Source organism: Staurois parvus, unplaced genomic scaffold, assembly GCF_062004578.1.
Source record: "Staurois parvus isolate SC_StPar_1 unplaced genomic scaffold, SC_StPar_1.0 ptg000095l, whole genome shotgun sequence".
Lineage (NCBI taxonomy): Eukaryota > Metazoa > Chordata > Amphibia > Anura > Ranidae > Staurois > Staurois parvus.
Genome location: NW_028317891.1, coordinates 3,074,828 through 3,099,844, shown reverse-complemented (window position 1 = coordinate 3,099,844; position 25,017 = coordinate 3,074,828). Strand labels below are relative to the sequence as shown.

The window sequence follows — 25,017 nt, the reverse complement described above, 5'->3', positions numbered from 1 at the left end:
TTCCAGGTTTTATTGTCAAATCCTAACTGAACAAGCTGATTGGCTACCATCCTTAGCTACACCAGATTCGGAGTGCCCCGGTTTTAGTAAATCTCCCCCAATATGTCTTAGGCAGGGGCGGACTGACCATTTGGAAACTCGGGCACTGCCCGAGGGCCCGGGGTCAGTAGAGGGCCCCATGAGATGCCCCTGGTACCTTTTTCATAGGCTTTTTTGAGTTTGGGCAAGGACACAGGGGCCCCATGATCCCCTTTTGCCCGGGGGCCCCATGAGTTGTCAGTCCGCCCCTGGTCTTAGGGGAACATTTAGATAGCTGTTGTACCTTCCAGGTCAAGGTAGCCTTATGACTATGTGAAGTGAAGCAAAAAGAGAGCGCACCAACCTTGCGCATTAACTCAGTAAACTATGATTTTATTAAATAAAAAATGTATAAACTCACAAACAAGGAAGTATAACAAACATAAACAGATCCTCAAATGAAATTGAAGTGTAGAGCCGGTGTGAGTCACATCATGAGGGTAGACTCTCGAAGAGAGCTCTGATGAAGAAGGGTCTCCCTTCGAAACGCGTCAGCCTCACTTTGAGAGTCTACCCTCATTATGTGACTCACACTGGCTCCTGTCAGGGATCCGGGTGTGACCAGAAATGTGTGGACTGACACAGGGAAGTAGCAGGCTTCAAGAACACAGGCGTAGTCAGGGCTGGAGAGGTGGAATGGTCAGGCAGGCCGTAAGGTACTGCCAGGCACCGCCCGGTGGGATCTCTAGTGACCCACAGAACAGGATTCCCCACGGTGCGGAGTCTAAGCCCCAGTCTGCCTTTTCACCAGAGCCCCTGATGGTGGGGATGGACTTGGCGCAGGACTGAGACCAGGTCGCGGCCCCTGAGTGCACCCAACTGTGGTAGAGGGGTCCACTGAGGGTATGTACTGGGGGAAAGCCTGATGTGAAGGGACTGGCAGGTTCGGACAGTAGTGACTGGATCCGTGCGGGATGGATGACAATATGGAGTGTAGCGTTGTCAGACAAGCCGGGTCGGTAACGGTGGAGGCAGCTCAGAACAGAGCAGCAGGCAAAGAGTTAACGGGTCACGAGCCAAGGTACAGCAACAGGAGGTCAAACAGCATAGGAGTAGGCAGAAGAATAGTCAGGGACGAGCCAGGAGTCAGAGCAGGAGATGGTCAACAGGAATCAGGATCAGGCAGGGTCGGCAACAAGGTAACTTCTCTCAGGAACAGATGCACAGGAAACTAGGAACAAGAGGCACTGACTGCAGATCTGGCCATTCCTTAAATACACCTCCTGCAATCAGCCTCAGGTGATAGCTGATTGCAGGAGTGATCCTCTGGTTGCTGAGAGCACCCGCTGGCCAGCCCTGGTACTGCAGCCCACAAGGCAGGTGAGTCCCAACACCATTGGCAAGTCCATTCCTGACAGCTCCACACTTCAATTTCCTTTGAGGATCTGTTTATGTTTGTTATACTTCCTTGTTTGTGAGTATATATATTTTTTATTCAAGACAATCATAGTTTACTGAGGTAATGCGCAAGGTTGGTGCGTTCTCTTTTTGCTTCACTTCACAGTTTTGGTCAGGCTTCCCCAGCCTTGTTTTAGAGCTGCAAAACCTTCCATACATTTGTGGAACTGTTTCAAGGATTCCTTCCACCTTTCCACCCTTGTTTTTAGTCCTAGAGCACAGGAGGTTTTGTTTCTGTTTCAGCCTTATGACTACATACAGGGTGAACTGCGTCAGCCCATTAACCCAGTTAAAAAGAAACTCACCCAAGCTCTACTGTTGATCAAAAACCCTCTAGTCCCCCACTGTATTTCCACTGTCTGTATTGGTTCTATCCTGGTTCAATAAATGGATTGCTTGGAATGCAGCCAATTGGACTTCCTTTGCTGCTCAAGAAAGTTTGAGTGGGAAGCCGGTCCTCAGGCCTGAATGTTCACTCCAGAATATATAGTAATATAGCCGGCAACTCGTCTCTTCTTCAAAATATCTTTATTGGCACGCAATTGAAAATGTAAGATCCATAAAAGCTAACATGTGAAAGCTTTGGCCCGAAACGCGTTAGTTTTATGGATTTTACATTTTCCATTGTGTGCCAATAAAGATATTCTGAAGAAGAGATGAGTTGCCGGCTATATTACTATACATCAACCCAGTTACTTGAATGTGTTTCAATAAAAAGATTACTGAGTTGAGATGAGAGCGTGGCGGCCATCTTGGTTTACTACTCAGTCCCTGTAAACCAGTTGGGAGTCATAGGGTACAAATGTATTCTTTTTTTTTTAATTATTTGTATTTATAGTTTTATTATTTGTATTTGTTTCATTTTTATTTCAAATTGTCTTTTTTTTATAACTGGATACATGCATGGTGTCCGATCTCCTAGTCATAATGCCCATCTAATAGAAAATTGTAAAAAAGAAAAAAAAAAAAAAAAAAAAACAAAAACTGCAATTTTACATTTTTCCCACTAGATGGTGCCAGATGCACACAGATTCCCAGTATTGCACATGCTCAGCAGTTTGTGCTTCTCCCTGGTTATTTCTCTATTATATGTTTGTTTTTCTATTATTATTATTATTATTATTATTATTTCAGAATAACCCACGAACAGCTCACACAGCTATTTTTTCAGTTTTTTTTTTCTTTTTTTTTTTTTTATTACCAACAATTCAGTAACTTTACACACCTGCATGAATAAATTCCTAACGTCACAAACAGAATTAATTTATTTGGAAAAAAAAGCTCCCTCCCATTTATTCTTTTAAGTTCATTCCTGAGCTCCAGTCTAGTGACTTTGCCTAGGATGAAATCTCGGCCACACTGAATCCAAATTTGAAATTGCGCGGCTTCACTTGTAGTCGCATGATTTCAAAGTCGGATGTCAGTGCGACTTCAGGTGCGACTTGCAAGACATCTGTGCGACTTCATACACAGATGACTATGCGTGTTGCGCCTGAACTTACAAAAGAGTACGGCGTGCACTACTTTCAAAATCAGTGCGATTCCGACGAAGTCAGAATCGCACCGATATAACCGCTTAAATGGCAGACAGTAGCGTGCGACTTGTCGTGCGATTTCAAACTGTCAAATCACATGACAAGTCGTACCTGTATGACCGGGGTCTGAGATGATGTCATCAGTCTGCTACAGGCAGGAGGAAGCATTTCCTCAGTCTTTTCTCCCCTAGTGGTCAGAGTGAAGCATGGAGACTTTACAGCAACTCACAAGCGGCGGACTGACCATTTGAAAACTCGGGCACTGTGAGAGACCGGGGTCAGTAGGGGGCCCCATGAGATGCCCCTGGTACCTTTTTCATAGGCTTTTTTGAGTTTGGGCAAGGACACAGGGGCCCCATGATCCCCTATTGCCCGGGGGCCCCATGAGTTGTCAGTCCGACCCTGCTCACAGGGTGATAGGCAGGGGCTGATCTGTGTCCACACCAGGGGCGGACTGACCAGTTGAGCACTCGGGCACTGCCCGAGGGCCCGGGGTCAGTAGGGGGCCCCATGAGATGCCCCTGGTTCCTTTCATAGACTTTTTTGGGCGTGGTTTGAGTTTGGGCGAGGACACAGGGGCCCCCTATTGCCCGGGGGCCCCATGAGTTGTCAGTATGCCCCTGGTCCACACGCACCTGGACTTCCCGCTGATGTCTTTTTGCAACATACTTGTTGCATCATGGACGATTTGGCCATGTGAATGGGGCTTTGTGGTGGGGGACTCGAGACAGAAACAACAAAATGTGTGGATTTTATGTTTTTGTAATATTCCCGGTTTACTACTGGGATTGTGTTTAGTTACATTGTAATATACGGTGCTAGGTCAGGCCGCTCCTGTGTGTATTCTTACTATTAGTATACGTACCATTGGTATTAGAAGGTCAGATCCAGGTGATCACTTCTATTTCAAGAGTGCTAGAATCACTAGTAGTAATAACAATAATAATATAATGCCGGTAGAGTAGTAGTAATATTATTATTATTATTATTATTAACAACAATAATGATAATAGTAAAAACAGAAGTAGTAATAATAACAATAATAATAATATCAGCAACAACAATAATATTTATAACAATAAAAACAAGAACAATAAAGATAGTGATGATAATAGTAGCAGTTGTAATTAAAGTAGTAGTAATAATACTAACAGCAACAGCAATATTATTTATAAATATAATAACAAGAACAATAAAGATAGTGATGATAATAGTAGTAGTAGTTGTACTTATTTTTTATTATTATTATTACTACGACTACCACTACTGTTGTTTTTATTGTTATCATTATTGTTGTTATTATTATTATTATTATAACAATAATAAAAACAATAGCAGTAGTAATAATAATTATAACAATAATAACAACAATAATGATGATGATGATGATAATAATAATAAAAGTAGCAATAGTGGTGATAGTAGTAATAGTAGTAATTATAGTGGGGGTAGAAGTAGTAGTAATAATAATAATAATAACAGCAACAGCAATATTGTTTATAAATATAATAACAAGAACAATAAAGATAATGATGATAATAATAGTAGTAATTGTAATTTATTATTATTACTACTACGACCACTACTACTGTTGTTTTTATTGTTAGCATTGTTGTTATTATTATTATTATTACTCCAATAACAATAATATGTTGTTATTATTATTATTATTATTATTACTCCAATAACAATAATAAAAACAACAATAATGATGATGATGATGACAATAATAAAATAGTAGCAGTAATAATAATAGTGGTAGTAGTATTTATAATAATAATAATAATAATAATAACAACAATGTTGGTGGTGGTAGTAGTAGTAATAAAAATAGTGGCTGTAGTAGCAGTAATATTAATAGTGGTGGTAGTAGCAATAGTAGTAGTAATTATAGTGGGGGTAGAAGTAGTAGTAATAATAATAATAACATCAACAACATCAATATTATTTATAAATATAATAACAAGAACAATAAAGATAATGATGATAATAATAGTAGTAATTGAAATTTATTATTATTATTATTATTATTATTACTACTACGATTACTACTACTGTTGTTTTTTATTGTTATAATTATTGTCATTATTATTAACAATAATAAACACAATAGCAGCAGTAATAATAATTATAACAATAATAACAACAATAATGATGATGACAATAATAAAATAGTAGCAGTAATAATAATAATAATAATAGTGGTGGTAGTAGTAGTATTTATAATAATAACAACAATGGTGTTGGTGGTGGTAGTAGTAGTAATAAAAATAGTGGCTGTAGTAGCAGTAATAATAATAGTGGTGGTAGTAGTAGTAATTATAGTGGGGGTAGAAGTAGTAGTAATAATAATAATAACATCAGCAATATTATTTATAAATATAATAACAAGAACAATAATGATGATAATAACAGTAGTAGTTGAAATTAATTATTATTATTATTACTACCACGATTACTACTACTGTTGCTTTTTATTGTTATAATTTTTGTTATTATTATTAACAATAATAAACACAATAGCAGCAGTAATAATAATTATAACAATAATAACAACAATAATGATGATGATGATGATGACAATAATAAAATAGTAGCAGTAATAATAATAATAATAGTGGTAGCGGTAGTAGTAGTAGTATTTATAATAATAATAATCATCATCTCAGTAGCAGTAGTAGTAATAATAATCATAATAATAGTGGTGATAGTATGAATATTAATAAAAATAGTGGCTGTAGTAGTAGTAATAATAATAGTGGTGATAGTAATAATGGTTGAACTGCATGGGCTTTTGTCTTTTTTTAGCCAGACTAACTATATAATAATAATAATAACAATGATAATAATAATAGTGACAGTGGTAATAATAATAATAATCATAGTAATCATTAATAACATTAATAATAGTGATAACTGAGGAGGTCACTAAGGTCTTCACTGAAGCCCGCCTCACCACTTGCCCCCTGGACCCTGTCCCCTCACAGCTCCTCCAGTCACCCTCCTCCTCCATCATTCGCTCCCTCACCCACATCTTCAATCTCTCCCTCTCTACTGGCACCTTCCCCTCCCCCCTAAAGCACGCACACATTACCCCCATACTCAGAAAACCCTCCCTGGACCCCACTGACCTAAACAACCTTAGACCATCTCCCTGCTGCCATTCACTTCCAAGCTCCTTGAGCGCTTAGTCTATAATCGCCTGAGTTCCCACCTCACCGACAACAACCTCCTTGATCCCCTACAGTCTGGCTTCCGTCCCCTACACTCCACCAAAACCGCCCTACTTAAAATCACTAACAACCTGCTAACCGCCAAAGCTAATGGCCACTATTCAGTGTTCCTACTCCTCGACCTCTCCGCGGCCTTCGACACGGTTGACCACCCCCTCCTCCTTACTAAACTGCACTCCTTTGGCATCAGAGACTCCGCTCTCTCCTGGTTCTCCTCCTATCTATCCCAACGCTCCTTCAGCGTTACCTATAATGATACCACCTCCCCCTCACTCCCCCTCTCGGTTGGGGTCCCCCAAGGCTCTGTCCTCGGACCCCTTCTCTTCTCCATCTACACCTCCTCCCTTGGCCAACTGATACACTCCCACGGCTTCAACTACCACCTCCACGCCGACGACACGCAAATCTATCTCTCTACCTCACTCTCCACCCGCATCGCCCACCTCCTGAATGACATATCAGACTGGATATCGCTCCATTTCCTCAAGTTAAACCTGTCCAAAACCGAGCTCCTAGTTTTCCCCCCAGCCCACCCCCCCCCCCATCCTCTCCATCATGACTAGCAATGCCACAATCAATCCCACCCCACACGCCAAAGTCCTGGGTGTCACCCTGGACTCATACCTTTCCTTCCAACCTCATGTCCAATAACTATCAAAGTCATGCAGGCTCCACCTCCGCAACATCTCCAAGATACGTACAGTCCTCACCCCAGACACTACTAAACAACTCGTACACTCCCTCATCATCTCACGTCTGGACTACTGCAACTCCCTTCTCACTGACCTACCCAAATGAACGCTATCCCCACTCCAGTCTATCCTGAACTCAGCGGCTAGACTCATCCACCTCACCAACTGCTCCGCTTCTGCCACCCCCCTCTGCCAATCCCTTCACTGGCTCCCGATTGCCCAACGCATCAAATTCAAACTACTAACTCTGACCTACAAAGCCATTCACAACGCCGCCCCAAACTACCTCACCGACCTGATACCCAAATACCACCCTACCCGTGCCCTTCGCTGCTCACAGGACCTCCTACTCTACAGCTCCTCCTCCCACGCCCCACTGCAGGACTTCTCGAGGACTTCCCCCATCCTCTGGAACTCCCTACCCCAATCCATCAGACTGTTACCTACCCTCCTCACCTTCAGGCGCACCCTGAAAACCCATCTCTTCAGGGAAGCCTACCCCACCCTCACCTAACAGCCGATCTCCTCCACTCCTCCTACCACTCCATCCCCCACAGCCACTTCCTCCTGTACCACTATCCCCTCCCTCCTAGATTGTAAGCTCGAAAGAGCAGGGCCCTCGAACCCCTCGTGTATTGTATTGTTACTGTCTTGTCTCATGTACTGTCCCCCTCGCTAATGTACAGCGCTGAGCAAACCCTTTGGCGCTATATAAATACTGTATAATAATAATTATGATAATATAATGAATCTCCTGGATACTGTCGGAGGGAAGTACGGCCAGAATGACAATCTGGTATTTATCATTTCCTCCAAGCCTCGGATCTTGTCTGTTGGGTGCTGTAACCTGGATAATGTAGTGAGTGATAGATTATGAAGTCAATAAGTTATGGTTGGGAGGGGGAGGGGGGGGATCGGATGTTTTATAGCCTTCATATAAATCAGTGTATAATGGAATTTGCTGCTCCACACCCCCACCCTAAATTACAGCCATCAATCAGCTTCTTCTACAATATTGACTTGTGGTCCTTGTCCTCCAGAAGCTGTTCCCGGGGCCCCTTGAAATGAATGACAGCCAGTAGGAGATGGCTCTGACCCCTATCCGCAACATTACAACTAGATACAAGTTTGCAGCGTCCGGCACAAATCAAATTACTATTTTTTTTTTCTCCCAAGTTAAAGGAACAAATGGCCATTTTTATTGGCCATTTAAAATCTTGCCTGTGACCTTTCTATGGGAACAGTCCTGACTGCCAAGCCTGCCCATGTAAATTCAATTGTAAATGATTATAATATTAAATAGCACGTTGTCATTCAGAGTTGATTTAACAATAGATCTGAAGATGTGGTGACAAAAAAAAAAAAGTGATTTACAACTGATGAGTACTCAGCAATTATTGAGATTTTTTTTAAATATTTAAATTATTTATTTTAGTATTTTTTTTTATTTATTTTAATAATTTAATTATTTAAAATATTATTATATATATATATATATATATATATTTTTTTTTTTTTTTTTTTTTTTTTAAATTGTTTATTTATTTTATTGTTTCAGTTTGCTCTATGGGGATGGGGTCACTTTAACGTGAATATCTATGGCAGCTGCCTATTTGTTTTTAAATGTGCAGTCTTCTGTTTTATTGATTATGGAAAAATTATGCAGCCGGTGCAATTTGCACCCCCCCCATCCTGTCATTTTATTTCAGGTCAGCAACCTCTAGGGGTCAGATCTAGGATCAGGAGGTCAGCTTTGTTTTTCACAGGTTCCCTATAAAACTCATTCACACTGTATTTGCAGTTTCTACAGCCACCGTGTTCCATGCCATTCATTAATATAGCACTGACATATGCTGCAGGGTAGTACAGTGTACATACGATACTCCCATCACGTTCTTCCCTCCAAGGAGCTTACACAGACACTGGGATCAGGTTGGGTGAAGACGGTTATTTTATCGGTATAGGTCTGACTGGTGGGACGGATCCCACAGACAGGAAGCATATAAATGGAAGTCCTGCTGGGATTTGTAGTCGGGATCTCAGCTCCGCAAATCTCCAGCGCTAACCATTTAACGCTGATCCTCAGGCAGATATTAAAATACACAAATTAATACAGTTATGCATTTATTTAAAACACATTATTTTAAGTAAATCATAAAATCATTAAAATTATTTAAAAACAATGAAATATGTTTAAGTAATAATAATATTAATAATAATAATCACAATATTGATATTAGTAATACTGTTAATGATGATGATATTATTATTATTATTAGTAATAATAATAATAATAACAATAATACTGTTGATGATGATGATATTATTATTATTATTATTTATAATATGAATAATAATAATAATAATAATAGTAATACTGTTAATGATGATGATAATATTATTATTATTATTATTGATAATATTCATAATAATAATCACAATAATGATAATAGTAATACTGTTAATGATGATTATATTAGTAGTAGTAGTAGTAATAATAATAATCATCACAATCATGATAATAGTAATACTGTTAATGATGATAATGATATTATTATTATTATTGATGATAATAATAATAATGATAAAAATAATAATAATAATATAATTATCATCATTAACAGTATTACTATTATCATGATTGTGATGATTATTATTATTATTATTATTATTACTACTAATAATAATAATAATATAATCATCATTAACAGTATTATCATTATTATTATTATTATTATTATTATTATTATGAATATTATCAATAATAATAATAATAATATCATCATCATCATTAACAGAATTACTATTATCATTATTGTGATTATTATTATCAATATTATCAATAATAATAATAATAATATTATCATCCACCTAAGCTCCTGAAGATTTTACCCCCTTTATGACCAGGCCATTTTTTTTTGCTATTTAGCACTGGCAATTGCACGGTCATGCTGTAGTCAAATTATTTTTTTTTATCTTTTTTTTTATACAAATAGAGCTTTCTTTGGTGGCATTTGATCACCATTTTTTTTTTTTGCAATATAAACAAAAAAAGACAGAAATTTTTGAAAAAAAGACACCAATATTTTCTACTTTCTGTTATAGAAGCATATCCAATAAAATCAAATTTCCTCCAAAATGTATTCTGCTCCATGTCTTTGGTAAAAGATAATCCCTCTAAATTTACAGTATATTAATTGGTGTGTGTGAAAGTTATAGAGTCCACAAACTATGGGATATATATTTAAACATCTATCCATCCTAATGTACTGACAGCTGATCTAATTTCTTGAGGCCCTAAAATGCAAGGACAGTACAAATACCCCCATATGACCCCTTTTTGGAAAGTAGCCAGTCTGAAGTATTTAGTAAGAGGCATGAAGAGTTTTTTTATAATTGTAATTTTTTTGTCACAATTTTTTTGAAAATAAATTAAATAAAATGTGGGTTTATTTCACTATTTATTTTTATATACTGTCACCAGAGCAGTACAGCATCATCATGTGACTGTGTGGCGGTGATCTTGGATACTGACTAGTGACAGTATGTTAAATAAAAATAATATTGATTTTTTTTAAACTTTTAAAAAAATGCTTAAAATATTTTTTTCATTTTTTGCTTTATTTTTTTCGTATTTTCCTCATTCACCATAGTGACACTGTACTACTCTGCGAGGAATCAGAATTAGTTTTTTTTTATGCTTTGTTTGCTGTTACAATGAAGATGATGAACCATTCATGACAGCTGTGATCACAGGTAATCTGTGACAGGGTAGGGACAAGGGGTAAGCAGGAGGGCAGCTGCCCTGGGCGCAGAGAAGCAAGGGGGCAAAGAATAGATGCAGGGTGGTGCACCCATTATATGGCATGCATTAACTGTGGGGGAGGGGGGCGCAATTCTGGATCTTTGCTTTGGACACTGGACGACCTTTTCCCAGTATTGATCTGTGATTGGCTACAGCTAACCACATCCCAGATGGAAGGAAAATATAAATGGAAGATGGAAGAAAAATATATTTGAAATATATTTTAAAATATATTCTTCCCGACTATAATGACATATATTTAAAATGCTACAATTTTGGCCATATTCAATATATATATATATATAATTTTTTTTTAATATAATGAATACGGCCAAAATTGTAGCATTTCAAATATATGTCAATATATTTAGGAAGAATATATTTTAAAATATATTTCAAAAATATATATATATATATATATTGCATTTTGAAATGTTTTTTATATACTACAAAATATATGAAAAGTATTTTTTTAAATATATTCTTCAGATTTTTTTTTAACATGTAAAAAAGTCATTTGAACATATATTTTTACATATATTTGTAAATGCATTCCAAAAATGTAGATTTGTATTTTTAAAGACATACAGTATATTTGAAATGTATTTTTTTTAAATCTTTTCTACATATTTTGTAATAGCGCATTTCTAATAACGCAATATATATATATTTATGTATGTAAATATACACTCTATGTATATGTGTATATATATATATATATATATATATATACTGTATGTGTATATATATATATATATATATATATATATACTGTATATATATATATATATTGAAACATATTGAATATGAGTATTTGAGTATTTCAAATATATGTCAATATATTCGGGAACAATATTTTTATGATATATTTCAAAAATATTTTTCTTCCATATGGGATAGTACATGGTGCTATGATTGGCCCAGGTACCATGTGATAGCTGTGGGCCAATCACAGCATGGGAAGCACAGCTGTTATGAATGAAAGTGCATGGCAATCACGTTATCCCTGGGCCCCGAGTACTGGCCCGATGGACACAGTAGTCACGGCGGGGAGCGCGCGGCACGCCCCTAAACCCAGAGCAGGCACTTGACATACATGTATGCTATGCTGCCCGCATGTGCCTGCCGCACTGTGTGTACTGTGGCGGGTTGGCAAGTAGATATAAGTATCTAATAACAAAGTAACAAATATTTCAAAAGTACCAAATAAATAAAAGAACACAGCACTGGGAGAGGAAGTATTAAGGTCAATCAGGTATCTAACATTCACATATGCTGACTAGAAATTTGCTGGTAGGAAGGCAGAGCAGAGAGATGAACTGATCACTCTTCTGCTGATCCTTCACTGTCCAATTATAGGCTGGGGGTGGAGAGGTGACCAAGCTGTGCTGCTTCACTGCAATAGGAAAACCCAGGGCACCAGTTGGCTGCACTGTCTAGCAGAGCTGTGAAAATTCAGGACTGCACGGACAGAAATACAAATAATTTGTCAGGTAAAAACAGATCCTGTCAGGGGCGGACTGACAACTCATGGGGCCCCTGTGTCCTTGCCCAAACTCAAACCACACCCAAAAAAGCCTATGAAAGGTACCAGGGGCATCTCATGGGGCCCCGGGCCCTTGGGCAGTGCCTGAGTGCTCAAATGGTCAGTCAGCCCCTGGATCACGTATATGTATTTTATCTTTTTATTTAGCTGTAGTTAAGCTTTTACCACTGCGCTGCCTTGCTGAATTGAATTCGAACAATGAATTCTGACAACATATAAGAGTCTGGAGAAGGTGAGGTCTCGTGTCAGTGCTGTGCAGGATCCATGCCCTCTGACTCCCCTCTGACTCCCCATCTACCTGCTCTATAATTACAGCTGCTGTTATTGGATGGACTGCATTGATCTGGAGTTCGATGAATTGGACTCGGGGGAGACACTGCTGATCAATTTAACAGACACTCCTCAGCTCTCTGCATCTTTATGAGCTGTGACATGTAAAGGGCGTTACCTCCAATACAAACAAGGCAGAAAATAGAATCCAAAGGTCCAGTAGGGGGAGAAAGAAGGAAAGAAAAAGCACAGTATTAAAAGGAATCAATCATTGAGAGCACGTGGGCATTCAAAATTGACTTTGATTAAATATTATCTATTAACAGTTGCAATTTAAACAAAATATTATTGCAAGGAGCCTCAAATTTTACTGATTAGGTTGAATTTGCTTTAAAAATAGTATATATTTTTTTTTTTTTTTTTTTTATGTGATTGTTTAACCTTGACCCTACATGGGCATATCGTGAGCCTGTTGTGTTGTTCTGAAAATTTTAAGAAATACATTGAAACAGAAAAATAGTATATATATATATATATATATATATATATATATATATAAAATATATATATATATATAATTGTGGTTATATTTATTTATTTTCACTCATTTGATAGATATAAAATATATATATATTTATAGATATAGATAGATAGATATATATATATAGATATATATACACACATACAGCATCTCGTGGAAGTGAGTACACCCTTTACATTTGTGTCAATCTTTGATTCTATCTTTTCATGTGACAACACTGAAGAATTGACACTTTGCTACAATGTGACGTAGTCAGTGTACAGCTTGTATAACATGTAGATTTGCTGTCCCCTCAAAATAACTCAGCACACCGCCATTAATGTCTAAACGGCTGGCAACAAAAGTGAGTCCACCCCTAAGTGACAAGGTCCAAATTGGGCCCAAAGTGTCAATATTTTGTGTGGCCGCCATTATTTTCCAGCACTGCCTTAACCCTCTTGGGCATGGAGTTCACCAGAGCTTCACAGGTTGCCACTGGAGTCCTCTTCCACTCCTCCATGACGACATCACGGAGCTGGTAGATGTTAGAGACTTTGCGCTCCTCCACCTTCCATCCACAGATGCTCAATAAGGTTTAGGTCTGGAGACATGCTTGGCCAGTTCATCACCTTTACCCTCACCTTGTGTACAAAGGCAGTGGTGGTCTTGGAGGTGCGTTTGGGGTCGTTATGTTGGCATACTGCCCTGCGGCCCAGTCTCTGAAGGGAGGGGATCATGCTCTGCTTCAGTGTGTCACAGTACATGTTGGCATTCATGGTTCCCTCAATGAACTGTAGCTCCCCAGTGTCGGCAGCACTCATGCAGCCCCAGTCCATGACAGTCCCACCACCATGCTGGACTGTAGATAAGACACACTTGTCCTTGTACTTCTTACCTGGCTGCCGCCACACACGCTTGACACCATCTGAACCAAATCAGTTGATCTTGGTGTCATCAGACCACAATACATGGTTCCAGTAATCCATGTCCTTAGTCTGCTTGTCTTCAGCAAACTGTTTGTGGGCTTTTTGTGCATCATGTTTAGAAGAGGCTTCCTTCTGGGATGACAGCCATGCAGTGGTGGTCTTGGAGGTGTGTTTGGGGTCGTTATCATGTTGGAATATTGCCCTTCGGCCCAGTCTCCAAAGGGAGGGGATCATGCTCTGCTTCAGTATGTCACAGTACATGTTGACAACTCATGGGGCCCACGGGCAATAGGGGATCATGGGGCCCCTGTGTCCTTGCCCAAACTCAAAAAAGCCTATGAAAAAGGTACCAGGGGCATCTCATGGGGCCCCCTACTGACCCCGGGCCCACTGGCGGTGCCCGAGTTTCCAAATGGTCAGTCCGCCCCTGAGCTCCCCACACCATGATACTCTCACCACCATGCTTGCCTGTAGGTAAGACACACTTGTCCTTGTACTCCTCACCTGGTTGCCGCCACACACGCTTGACACCATCTGAACCAAATCAGTTGATCTTGGTGTCATCAGACCACAATACATGGTTCCAGTAATCCATGTCCTTAGTCTGCTTGTCTTCAGCAAACTGTTTGTGGGCTTTTTGTGCATCATCTTTAGAAGAGGCTTCCTTCTGGGACGACAGCCATGCAGTGTGGTGGTCTTGGAGGTGTGTTTGGGGTCGTTATCATGTTGGAATATTGCCCTTCGGCCCAGTCTCCGAAGGGAGGGGATCATGCTCTGCTTCAATATGTCACAGTACGTGTTGACAACTCATGGGGCCCATGGGCAATAGGGGATCATGGGGCCCCTGTGTCCTTGGCCAAACTCAAAAAAGCCTATGAAAAAGGTACCAGGGGCATCTCATGGGGCCCCCTACTGACCCCGGGCCCACGGGCGGTGCCCGAGTTTCCAAATGGTCAGTTCGCCCCTGAGCTCCCCACACCATGACACTCCCACCACCATGCTGGACTGTAGGCAAGACACACTTGTCTTTGTACTTCTCACCTGGTTGCCACCACACACACTTGACACCATCTGAAGCAAATCAGTTTATCTTGGTGTCATCAGACCACAGGACATGGTTCCAGTAATCCATGTCCTTAGTCTGCTAGTCTTCAGCAAACTGTTTGCAGGATTTCTTGTGCATCATCTTTAGAAGTGGCTGCCTTCTGGGATGACAGCCATGCAGACCAATTTGATATATATATACTGTGTGTATGTGTGTATATATATATATATATATATATATGTGTGTGTGTGTATATATATATATATATATATATATATATATATATATAATTTATGTGTGTATATATTTATATTATTTATGTGTATATATATTTATATATATATTATTTAATATATATATATATATATATATATATTATTTTTATATATATATATATATTGGCTGGAATGGCGCTTAAAATTAAATGGTCTCTAAATTTTTCTTTAATTCCACCTGACTGTTGTACTATTTCAAGCCCAAATAATCTATTAACATCTCTCTCTTTTTTCTTCCTACAGGACCAGGGACAGCGATAGTGGACAATGGATCCCCCAACTTGGCTGCTTCCTTTTGGCTTATGGTGACTGCCCTCGTCTGCCTAATCTGCAAATGTTAATATAATACCTATATAAGTGAATAAGAAAAAAAAAATAAAGAAAATACCGAAAAAAAAGTAACTTTGGAGAGGAGGAGGAGGAGAGAGAGGGAGAGATGGGACTGTTTCCTTCACAAAGTGTGTTGCGAAGCAATGGAAAATTATACCCTAAGGAAAAATAAATAAATAAATAAAAACAAAATAAGAAGACCAGAAAATTTCTAATTCAACAAGAAGCCTAAATGACATGACAAAACGAAGGGACTGAATTCTGTGTAAAGAACCGCATAATGCTGAGAACATTGAAATGTTGTAAAAAATGTTTTTAATTTTCTTGTCTTTTTTTCTTCTTTTGTTGGTTTGAAATTCTCTTCATGTAATTGTCTCTTTCTGGTGTTCCAGCCTCTCTCTCGCTCGTTCCCGAATGATTCTTTAATGATTATGATTAACCCTGGTTTTCTGGTGTCCCTCAACCTGTTTTTTTTTGGCAGCGGAGCTTCCTGCCAAAAACAGGGTTGACTGACTACTCGACCATACATTAGGTGAAGGACACCTTAGGAGGACACCTCTTACTTATACGACCTCACTACCTATAGGGTTCATTTGGTAGTCATCACATTGGGTTTCCAAGTTTGTGTTTTGTAAACATGTCTTCACCTATTGATAAGTCCATCACATGGAACCATTGTAACAATAGGAAATATATATTAGTTTTCTAAGTTAAATTACCGAGAGGTCTATCTCTAGCCTGTGATGAATTTTGGTGTCCTCCAAAGTGGCATCTGCATTAGTGACAGGTTGAGTCAGAGTAGTAGCTCTTTAAACCCTTTGCCTCTGCGAACAACATTCAAGGCACAAAGTCCTAAGAGACTTCTTGAGAAGCCTATGATTTCAGGTTGGTGTCAGCCCTGTGCCTTCACGTACAACATTCAAGGCACAATGTCCTCAGATACTTCTTGAGAAGCCTATGATTTCAGGTTGGTGTCAGCCCTGTGCCTTCATGTACAACATTCAAGGCACAATGTCCTCAGATACTTCTTGAGAAGCCTATCATGTCAGGTTGGTGTCAGCCCTTTGCCTTCACGTACAACATTCAAGGCATAATGTCCTCAGATACTTCTTGAGAAGCCCATCATGTCAGGTTGGTGTCAGCCCTGTGCCTCCACGTACACCATTCACGGCACAATGTCCTCAGATACTTCTTGAGCAGCCTATCATGGCAGGTTGGTGTCAGCCCTTTGCCTCCACATACAACATACAAGGCACAATGTCCTCAGATACTTCTTGAGCAGCCTATCATGGCAGGTTGGTGTCAGCCCTTTGCCTCCACATACAACATACAAGGCACAATGTCCTAAGAGACTTCTTGAGAAGCCTATCATGTCAGGTTGGTGTCAGCCCTGTGCCTCCATGTACAACATTCAAGGCACAATGTCCTCAGATACTTCTTGAGAAGCCTATCATGTCAGGTTGGTGTCAGCCCTTTGCCTCCACATACAACATTCAAGGCACAATGTCCTCAGATACTTCTTGAGAAGCCTATCATGTCAGGTTAATGTCAGCCCTTTGCCTCCACATACAACATTCAAGGCACAATGTCCTAAGAGACTTCTTGAGAAGCCTATGATGTCAGGTTGGGTTGACGCCCAATGTGTCCTGTCCAACCCTGCCCTCTCCTTTAGAGACAGATGGAACCTTCTCGAAGTATGAACAACGTACACCAGCTCACCTAGAATATACAAAGAACAAAACAGAAGGGGCAAAGGGTTTAAATTTCCTCCTGGGCTCAAATCTTACAGGGACTGCTTTATTTGCCTGCTTTTCGTGTGTGTGCGTGAGTGTGTGCCAAGCTTGCTGTAGGGACTAACACATATCAAAAAACAAAACAGGGTTTTATTCATAGAGAAACCAGTTGCCGCAACTTTAAATCCTTTTTGCATGACTGAGCAAGGAGTTCTAGGTTCTAAGGGAGCATCAAATAGCCATAGGGTATAAGTTATATAATAATTGCTCTCTGTCCCATTGGAGTGCTTGGTCATCGAGTCATAAGTATAGAACCTTGGTGTTCAGTAATAGCTTTTCAATCAATATTTTAACCCATGTGACTTTAAAAAAAAAAAAAATCCTATTTCGAAGGGAAAAACAAAATAGCAGAATAGTTGGTGGATTTTATTATGGCAGATTTCTGGTGTTCACACGTTATGGGGTACAACTGTTATTTTTTTTTTATTTTTCAGGGTATTGCTTTAAAAAGTAAATGTTTTGGGGGTTTTTTTGGTACCTCTACTTATGTAATATAACTGTTATCATACATACAAGTAAAATTGGATTTGGCATTTGTTTAGTTTGAGATGTGGGAATGAAATGATGAAAAATACAAATCTCCTTTATAAATATGTAATCTCACACTGGTTTTAACGGTTGTTTATAGTCAGATTAAAAAAAACAAAAAAAAACATGTATGTGTTCTATTAGCTAATGTTCGTTGGTTTTTCTCTGTATTTCAGCTTATCTGTTTATGGAGAATTTTTCTGAAAATCCTGAAAAACAAATAACACAAACAAAAAAAGATTTACTTTAAAAGATGGTCCCGTATGCTAATGGAAAGGAATAGGCAGCTTATTTTCCACTTACGCATGTGGGTGCATCAGGCTATACGCTAATTTCAAAATGCGTGTTACAAAAATTACTTTCGGCAAATGCCTTTGTATAGGAAAACCCTAATATTTGTAGCAAACGTAATTCCAGACCTACCTCAAATTATCAGAGGTAACCTTTTTTGAGTGCTTGATTTTTATTTTTTTTCACCAGATTCTCAGATTTTAACAGTGCAGATAAATGTTCTCGTGATGGAAATTTGAGTCATTGGTATTTTTTTTCTCCATGAGTCCAAAGATGGAATTTTTTGTAGACCAGAATTCAAAAACGTGCAGATAAATGTTCTCATGATGGAAATTTGAGTCATTAGTATTTTTTTTTCCCATGAGTCAAAAGATGGAATTTTTTGTAGACCAGAATTCAAAAACGTGCAGATAAATGTTCTCATGATGGAAATTTGAGTCATTGGTATTTTTTTTTTTCCATGAGTCAAAAGATGGAATTTTTTGTAGACCAGAATTCAAAAACGTGCAGATAAATGTTCTCATGATGGAAATTTGAGTCATTGGTATTTTTTTTTTCCATGAGTCAAAAGATGGAATTTTTTGTAGACCAGAATTCAAAAACGTGCAGATAAATGTTCTCATGATGGAAATTTGAGTCATTGGTATTTTTTTTTTCATGAGTCAAAAGATGGAATTTTTTGTAGACCAGAATTAAAAAATGTGCAGATAAATGTTCTCATGATGGAAATTTGAGTCATTGGTATTTTTTTTTTCCATGAGTCCAAAGATGGAATTTTTTGTAGACCAGAATTCAAAAACGTGCAGATAAATGTTCTCATGATGGAAATTTGAGTCATTGGTATTTTTTTTTTCCATGAGTCAAAAGATGGAATTTTTTGTAGACCAGAATTCAAAAACGTGCAGATAAATGTTCTCATGATGGAAATTTGAGTCATTAGTATTTTTTTTTCCCATGAGTCAAAAGATGGAATTTTTTGTAGACCAGAATTAAAAAATGTGCAGATAAATGTTCTCATGATGGAAATTTGAGTCATTGGTATTTTTTTTTTCATGAGTCAAAAGATGGAATTTTTTGTAGACCAGAATTAAAAAATGTGCAGATAAATGTTCTCATGATGGAAATTTGAGTCATTGGTATTTTTTTTTTCCATGAGTCAAAAGATGGAATTTTTTGTAGACCAGAATTCAAAAACATGCAGATAAATGTTCTCATGATGGAAATTTGAGTCATTGGTATTTTTTTTTCCATGAGTCAAAAGATGGAATTTTTTGTAGACCAGAATTCAAAAACGTGCAGATAAATGTTCTCATGATGGAAATTTGAGTCATTGGTATTTTTTTTCTCCATGAGTCAAAAGATGGAATTTTTTTGTAGACCAGAATTCAAAAACTTTGTAATTATAGCTCGATCTGTCTCCTGGTCAAGAATGTAAAATTTTAGAGGTCAGTATTGGTTGTGAATTTACTGATTGCAATCCATTGTTAGGTTTTTTGTTTTTTTTGGCAAGGGTCAGAAGATGGAGCTTTTTGTAGACCATAATTCAAAAAATGTTGTAACTAAAGCTCAATCTGCCTCCAAGTTAAGAATATTATGTTTTGGAGGTCAGTATTGGTAAGTCAAGAAAATGAAATTTTGGGGGACAATGTTGGTTAACAAGTTGCCAAATGCATACCTCCATTGGTAGGTTTTTTTTTTCTTTTCTTTTTTTTTTTTTTGCGTCAAAAGATGAAGCTTTTTGTAGACAAGATTAAAAAAAAAGTTGTAACTAAAGCTCGATCTGCCCCTGAGCTTTAGTTGGTTGACATTTTGGAGGTCAGTGTTTGTTAAGTTGCTGAATGCAAACATCCATTATTAGTTTTTTTTTTTTTGGTGAAAAGATGGAACTTTTTGTAGACCAGAACTCAAAAAAAGTTGATACTAGAGCTCTATCTGCCTCCAAGTCAGGAAAATGAAATTTTGGAGGTCAGTTTTGGTTGTGAATTTACTGCATGCAATCCATTGTTAGGTTTTTCTTTTTTTTTTCTTCTTTTTTCTGGCATGGGTCAGAAGATGGAGATTTTTGTAGACCATAATTCAAAAATGTAACTAAAGCTCGATCTGCCTTCAAGTCAAGAAAATTAAATTTTTGGGGACAATGTTGGTTAACAAGTTGCCAAATGCATACCTCCATTGGTAGGTTTTTTTTTCTTTTTTTTTTTTTTTTGCGTCAAAAGATGAAGCTTTTTGTAGACCAGATTAAAAAAAAAGTTGTGTCTAAAGCTCGATCTGCGCTTGAGCTTTAGTTAGTTGACATTTTGGAGGTCAGTGTTTGTTAAGTTGCTGAATACAAACCTCCATTATTAGTTTTTTGTTTTTTTTTTTGGTGAGAAGATGGAACTTTTTGTAGACCAGAACTCAAAAAAAGTTGACACTAGAGCTCTATCTGCCTCCAAGTCAGGAAAATAAAATTTTGGAGGTCAGTTTTGGTTGAGAAGTTGCAGAATGCTAACCTCCATTCCTAGGTTTTGGGGGGTTCATGGGTCAGAAGATGGAGCTTTTTGTAGACCTGAATTAAAAAAGCATTGTATCTAAAGCTCAAGCTGCCTCCAGCTCAACAAAATTATATTTTGGAGGTCAGCGTTGGTTAAGTTGTTGCATGGAAACCTCCATTGTTAGTTTTTTTGGGGGGGGGTCTGCATGGGTCAAGATGGAGCTTTTTGTAGACGAGAGTTCAAAAAAGTTGCAACTAAAGCTTGATCTGCCTCCAAGTTAAGAATATTAAATTTTGGAGGTCAGTATTGGTGAAGACATTGTTGAATGCAAACCTCCATTGTTAGTTTTTTTTTTTTTTGGGGGGGGGGGGGTTTGCATGGGTCAAGATGGAGCTTTTTGTAGACCAGAGTTCAAAAAAGTTGTAACTAAAGGTTGATCTGTCTCCAAGTTAAGGATATTACATTTTGGAGGTCAGTATTGGTTAAGACATTGCTGAATGCAAACATCCACTGTTAGTTTTTTTTTGTTTTGGATTTTTTTGGGGGGGGTTTGCATGGGTCAAGATGGAGCTTTTTGTAGACCAGAGTTCAAAAAAGTTGTAACTAAAGGTCGATCTGCCTCCAAGTTAAGAATATTACATTTTTGAGGTCAGTATTGGTTAAGACATTGCTGAATGCAAACCTCCATTGTTAGTTTTTTTTTTGGGGGGGGGGGGGGTTTGCATGGGTCAAGATGGAGCTTTTTGTAGACCAGAGTTCAAAAAAAATTGTAACTAAAGCTTCATCTGCCTCCAAGTTCAGAATATTACATTTTGGAGGTCAGTATTGGTTAAGACATTGCTGAATGCAAACCTCCATTGTTAGTTTTTTTTTTTTTTTGGGGGGGGGTTTGCATGGGTCAAGATGGAGCTTTGTGTAGACCAGAGTTCAAAAAAGTTGCAACTAAAGCTAAATCTGCCTCCAAGTTAAGAATATTACATTTTTGAGGTCAGTACTGGTTAAGACATTGCTGAATGCAAACCTCCACTGTTAGTTTTTTTGGTTTTGGATTTTTTTTGGGGGGGGTTTGCATGGGTCAAGATGGAGCTTTTTGTAGACCAGAGTTCAAAAAAGTTGCAACTAAAGCTTGATCTGCGTCCAAGTTAAGAATACTAAATTTTTGAGGTCAGTATTGGTTAAGACATTGCTGAATGCAAACCTCCATTGTTAGTTTTTTGTTAGTTTTTTGGGGGGGTTTGTTTTTGTTTTTTTTGGGGGGAAGGGTTTGCATGGGTCAAGATGGAGCTTTTTTTGCAGATCAAAATTCAAAAAAGCTAAAACTAAACCTTCAAGAAAAGTAAACATTGGAGGTTAGTAAAGAAGTTGTCAAATGCAAACCTCCGTTGTGAAGAGCTCATTCAAAAACGCACATTTTGCAAAAATTCTAAAAGTCTGATATATAAAATAAACCAAAAAAAAAAAGCCTCAGCCCATAGAATCAATGCAACATAGCATTGAATCGGCTTTGGCCCGCCACGATGACAAGTGTAGTAGAAATAAATACAAACTTTGAAGGTTCAAGGGCCCTTCATCTTGTAGGTAGGTTACTGGGAAGGTCCTTTGATATTTTTCGATCATTTCCAGTATCGTTAGCTATTCTTTGGTTCCTTCCATGGAACTGTAAAATATTCCTCCACTAGTTCAGCCATAAGTCGTTGCATTCCCACACTCAACCTTGATATTAAAAAAAAAGTCGACATCACAGAGTAGGTAAAAATAACTCATGCATCCTAAATGTGTTTATTTTACCACGCATGGAAGTTAACATGTATTTGAATGTAGAGGGTGCTTTTAAGTGTGATTTTACAAAAAAAATTGCTGCGCTGTAGAACTGTCTCAAAATAAAAATTTTCATTGGTTCTGTGAAACTGAAAAGACCTTGGGGAAAAACAAATTCTGTGCTCTGTACTACGGATGCAGTGCCTTCGAAGCAACATTATTCTGAAACATGAGTTCAGTCTTAATTCATCCTGATTGAAGTAAGGGTACCCCCCAGGTCAGAAGGTATTTTTGTTGAAAAAAAAAAAAAAATTGTAGCAAATTTTGTACTAAAGATTGGCCAACAGGGGCTCTTGTTTGCTTGTATTTCCATCACACCATCGCTGAAAGCTCTATGTACACCAATTTTTAAAAAAGAATGAAATTAAGAGAACATAATTCCTGTATGATAACATTCTATTATTTGTAAAAAAAAAAACAAAAAAAACAACAACAACAGATACAATTGGGACAGTTCTGCTGTTCTGTTTTGTACATTATCTGCAAAATGTTGCTGTATTGTTTTGCATCTGAAAGTCGCCCATTAAACGCTGAGAGGTTTGGGGTGTGTTATTGAATAATCCCGATAGTGTATTCTGAAAATTCTTTATATATAATATGATACCTGAGTAATACTTATTCTGCGATAATCTCCAGTAAATTGTATTGTTTTAATCTGAGACTGGTGATGTCATTGATTATAGTCTTAATCACTTGTAACACTTTTTAATTAATAGCACACACAAAAGAAAAGTAAAAAAAAAAAAAAAAAAACAAAAACAACCCCCCCCCATGCAATTATATATCCATATCTATATTTATAGTCTCACATTTGACAATTTTGTGTGTCCATAAGTAGATTCATATTCTAGATCAGACTTCCTCAACCTGATTTTTTTAAACTTTATTTTTAAATTTTAAAAAAAAATTTCTTTTTTTACTTTATTTTTAAATTTAAAAAATTTTGTTTTTTTTTACTTTATTTTTAAATTTTCAAACTTGAGTTTTTTTAACTACGTTTTTAAATTTAATTTAAATTTTTTTAAACTTTATGCTATATCCGTATGACTCTTGCTAAATTACTTCAGGCCTTAAAATATGGACTTTTTTTTTAAATTTATTTTCAAGCAAAAATATGGACTTTTTTTTTAAATGTATTTTCAAACACACAATTTCGGTGCAAAAAAAAAAGTTAAAGAGAAAAAAATAGGTTGAGAAAATCTGCTTTAGATACTGCATTTCTATTTGGAAGACAAGTTTAAAATGCCAATAAAAACGAAAACAATCCTTTATGGTTGTCCCAATTTAACACAAAAATAATTTTCAAATTTGATTTTCCAATGTAAAATTGTTTGAACATCATGGGAAATACTCTGTAACATGTGGCTTTGTTTAAAAAATGTTGCTGGTCATTGCCTAGAAACGGAGGTCTGTCACCATCCACGCTTATTTGATCATAGATGAATACTTGGGTTCAACAGAAAGTAAGTGATTCCCCAGTATGATACATGTGGGTCACATGCAGCTGATTCATAAATCACATTTTCATCCAGTATACCTTTGCAAGCCTGATAACATACTTTATCAGCATTTTTCCTGTGGCACGTTATATCGATGATGTATTGTAGGATTCGAAGCAAAAAGATCAAGTCTTAGGTGTTTTTTTTTTTTCATATACACTGGTGGAATCAATACTAAATAATTCTGCTTTTAAAGAACTCACAAGTAGGTTATATTGAAGACAACCATGGAAAAGACAGAGAAGGTGACATCCAGAGCACTATGATTTGCAGATTTTATTGGGAGCTTTTTGGATGTTTCGACTTGTATTAAATTATGGATGTGACCCAGCAAGTGTTTTTAAGAAACCTGTAAAAGAGTGGACATGTGGACTGATGTGATGATGTGGAGATGGATTGATGGGGCAGACAGCAAAAAGCAGAATTTTCCTTGGTTTGAAATACATTGTAATTTTCTGATTCCTACAATAAAGGCATTTCGATGGACTGGTTAAATTAAAAACACCTTGCTGTGCGTTGTTATTGGTCAAGGAGAACAGTCAATACTGTCCCCCAGAAAATGATGCCTCCACTGGTACAACTTTTGCTGCAACCAGTACTATTGGTACTGCCACCATGACTACTGATAAAAGAATAATACGATACAACTTCTACTACCACTTAGCAATAATAATAAAAACAACGACAATATAATTACTTCTACTGTTAAAATATATATAATAAAATATTCATAACAGCAATGTTACTACTATGAATATTTATTAATAATAACAATATCACTTCTAAATAAAATAATAATGGAACAAACAAAATATTATTATTATTATTATTTTTATTAATAATAATTATAAAAATAACCACACTAAAAAGAAAAAAACACTATTATTGTTACATAATGATAATAATATCAACAACAATATTACTACTTCTGCTGTTAAAATATATATAATAAAATAATCAT

At 37.3% G+C, this 25,017-nt stretch overlaps 1 protein-coding gene across 4 annotated transcripts in view; it reads left to right on the top strand.

Moving 5' to 3' along the window:
- The window catches only part of LSAMP (limbic system associated membrane protein), a 1,064,612-nt gene extending 1,040,054 nt beyond the window's left edge, over positions 1–24,558 (top strand). For all 4 annotated transcript variants that reach the window (XM_089670767.1, XM_089670764.1, XM_089670766.1 and 1 more), the window contains one exon: positions 15,567–24,558. In XM_089670767.1, the coding sequence (XP_089526893.1) occupies positions 15,567–15,664 (98 nt within the window). In that variant the 3' untranslated portion in view covers positions 15,665–24,558. The remainder of the gene's footprint in view (positions 1–15,566) is intronic.
- Positions 24,559–25,017: the final 459 nt, after the last annotated feature.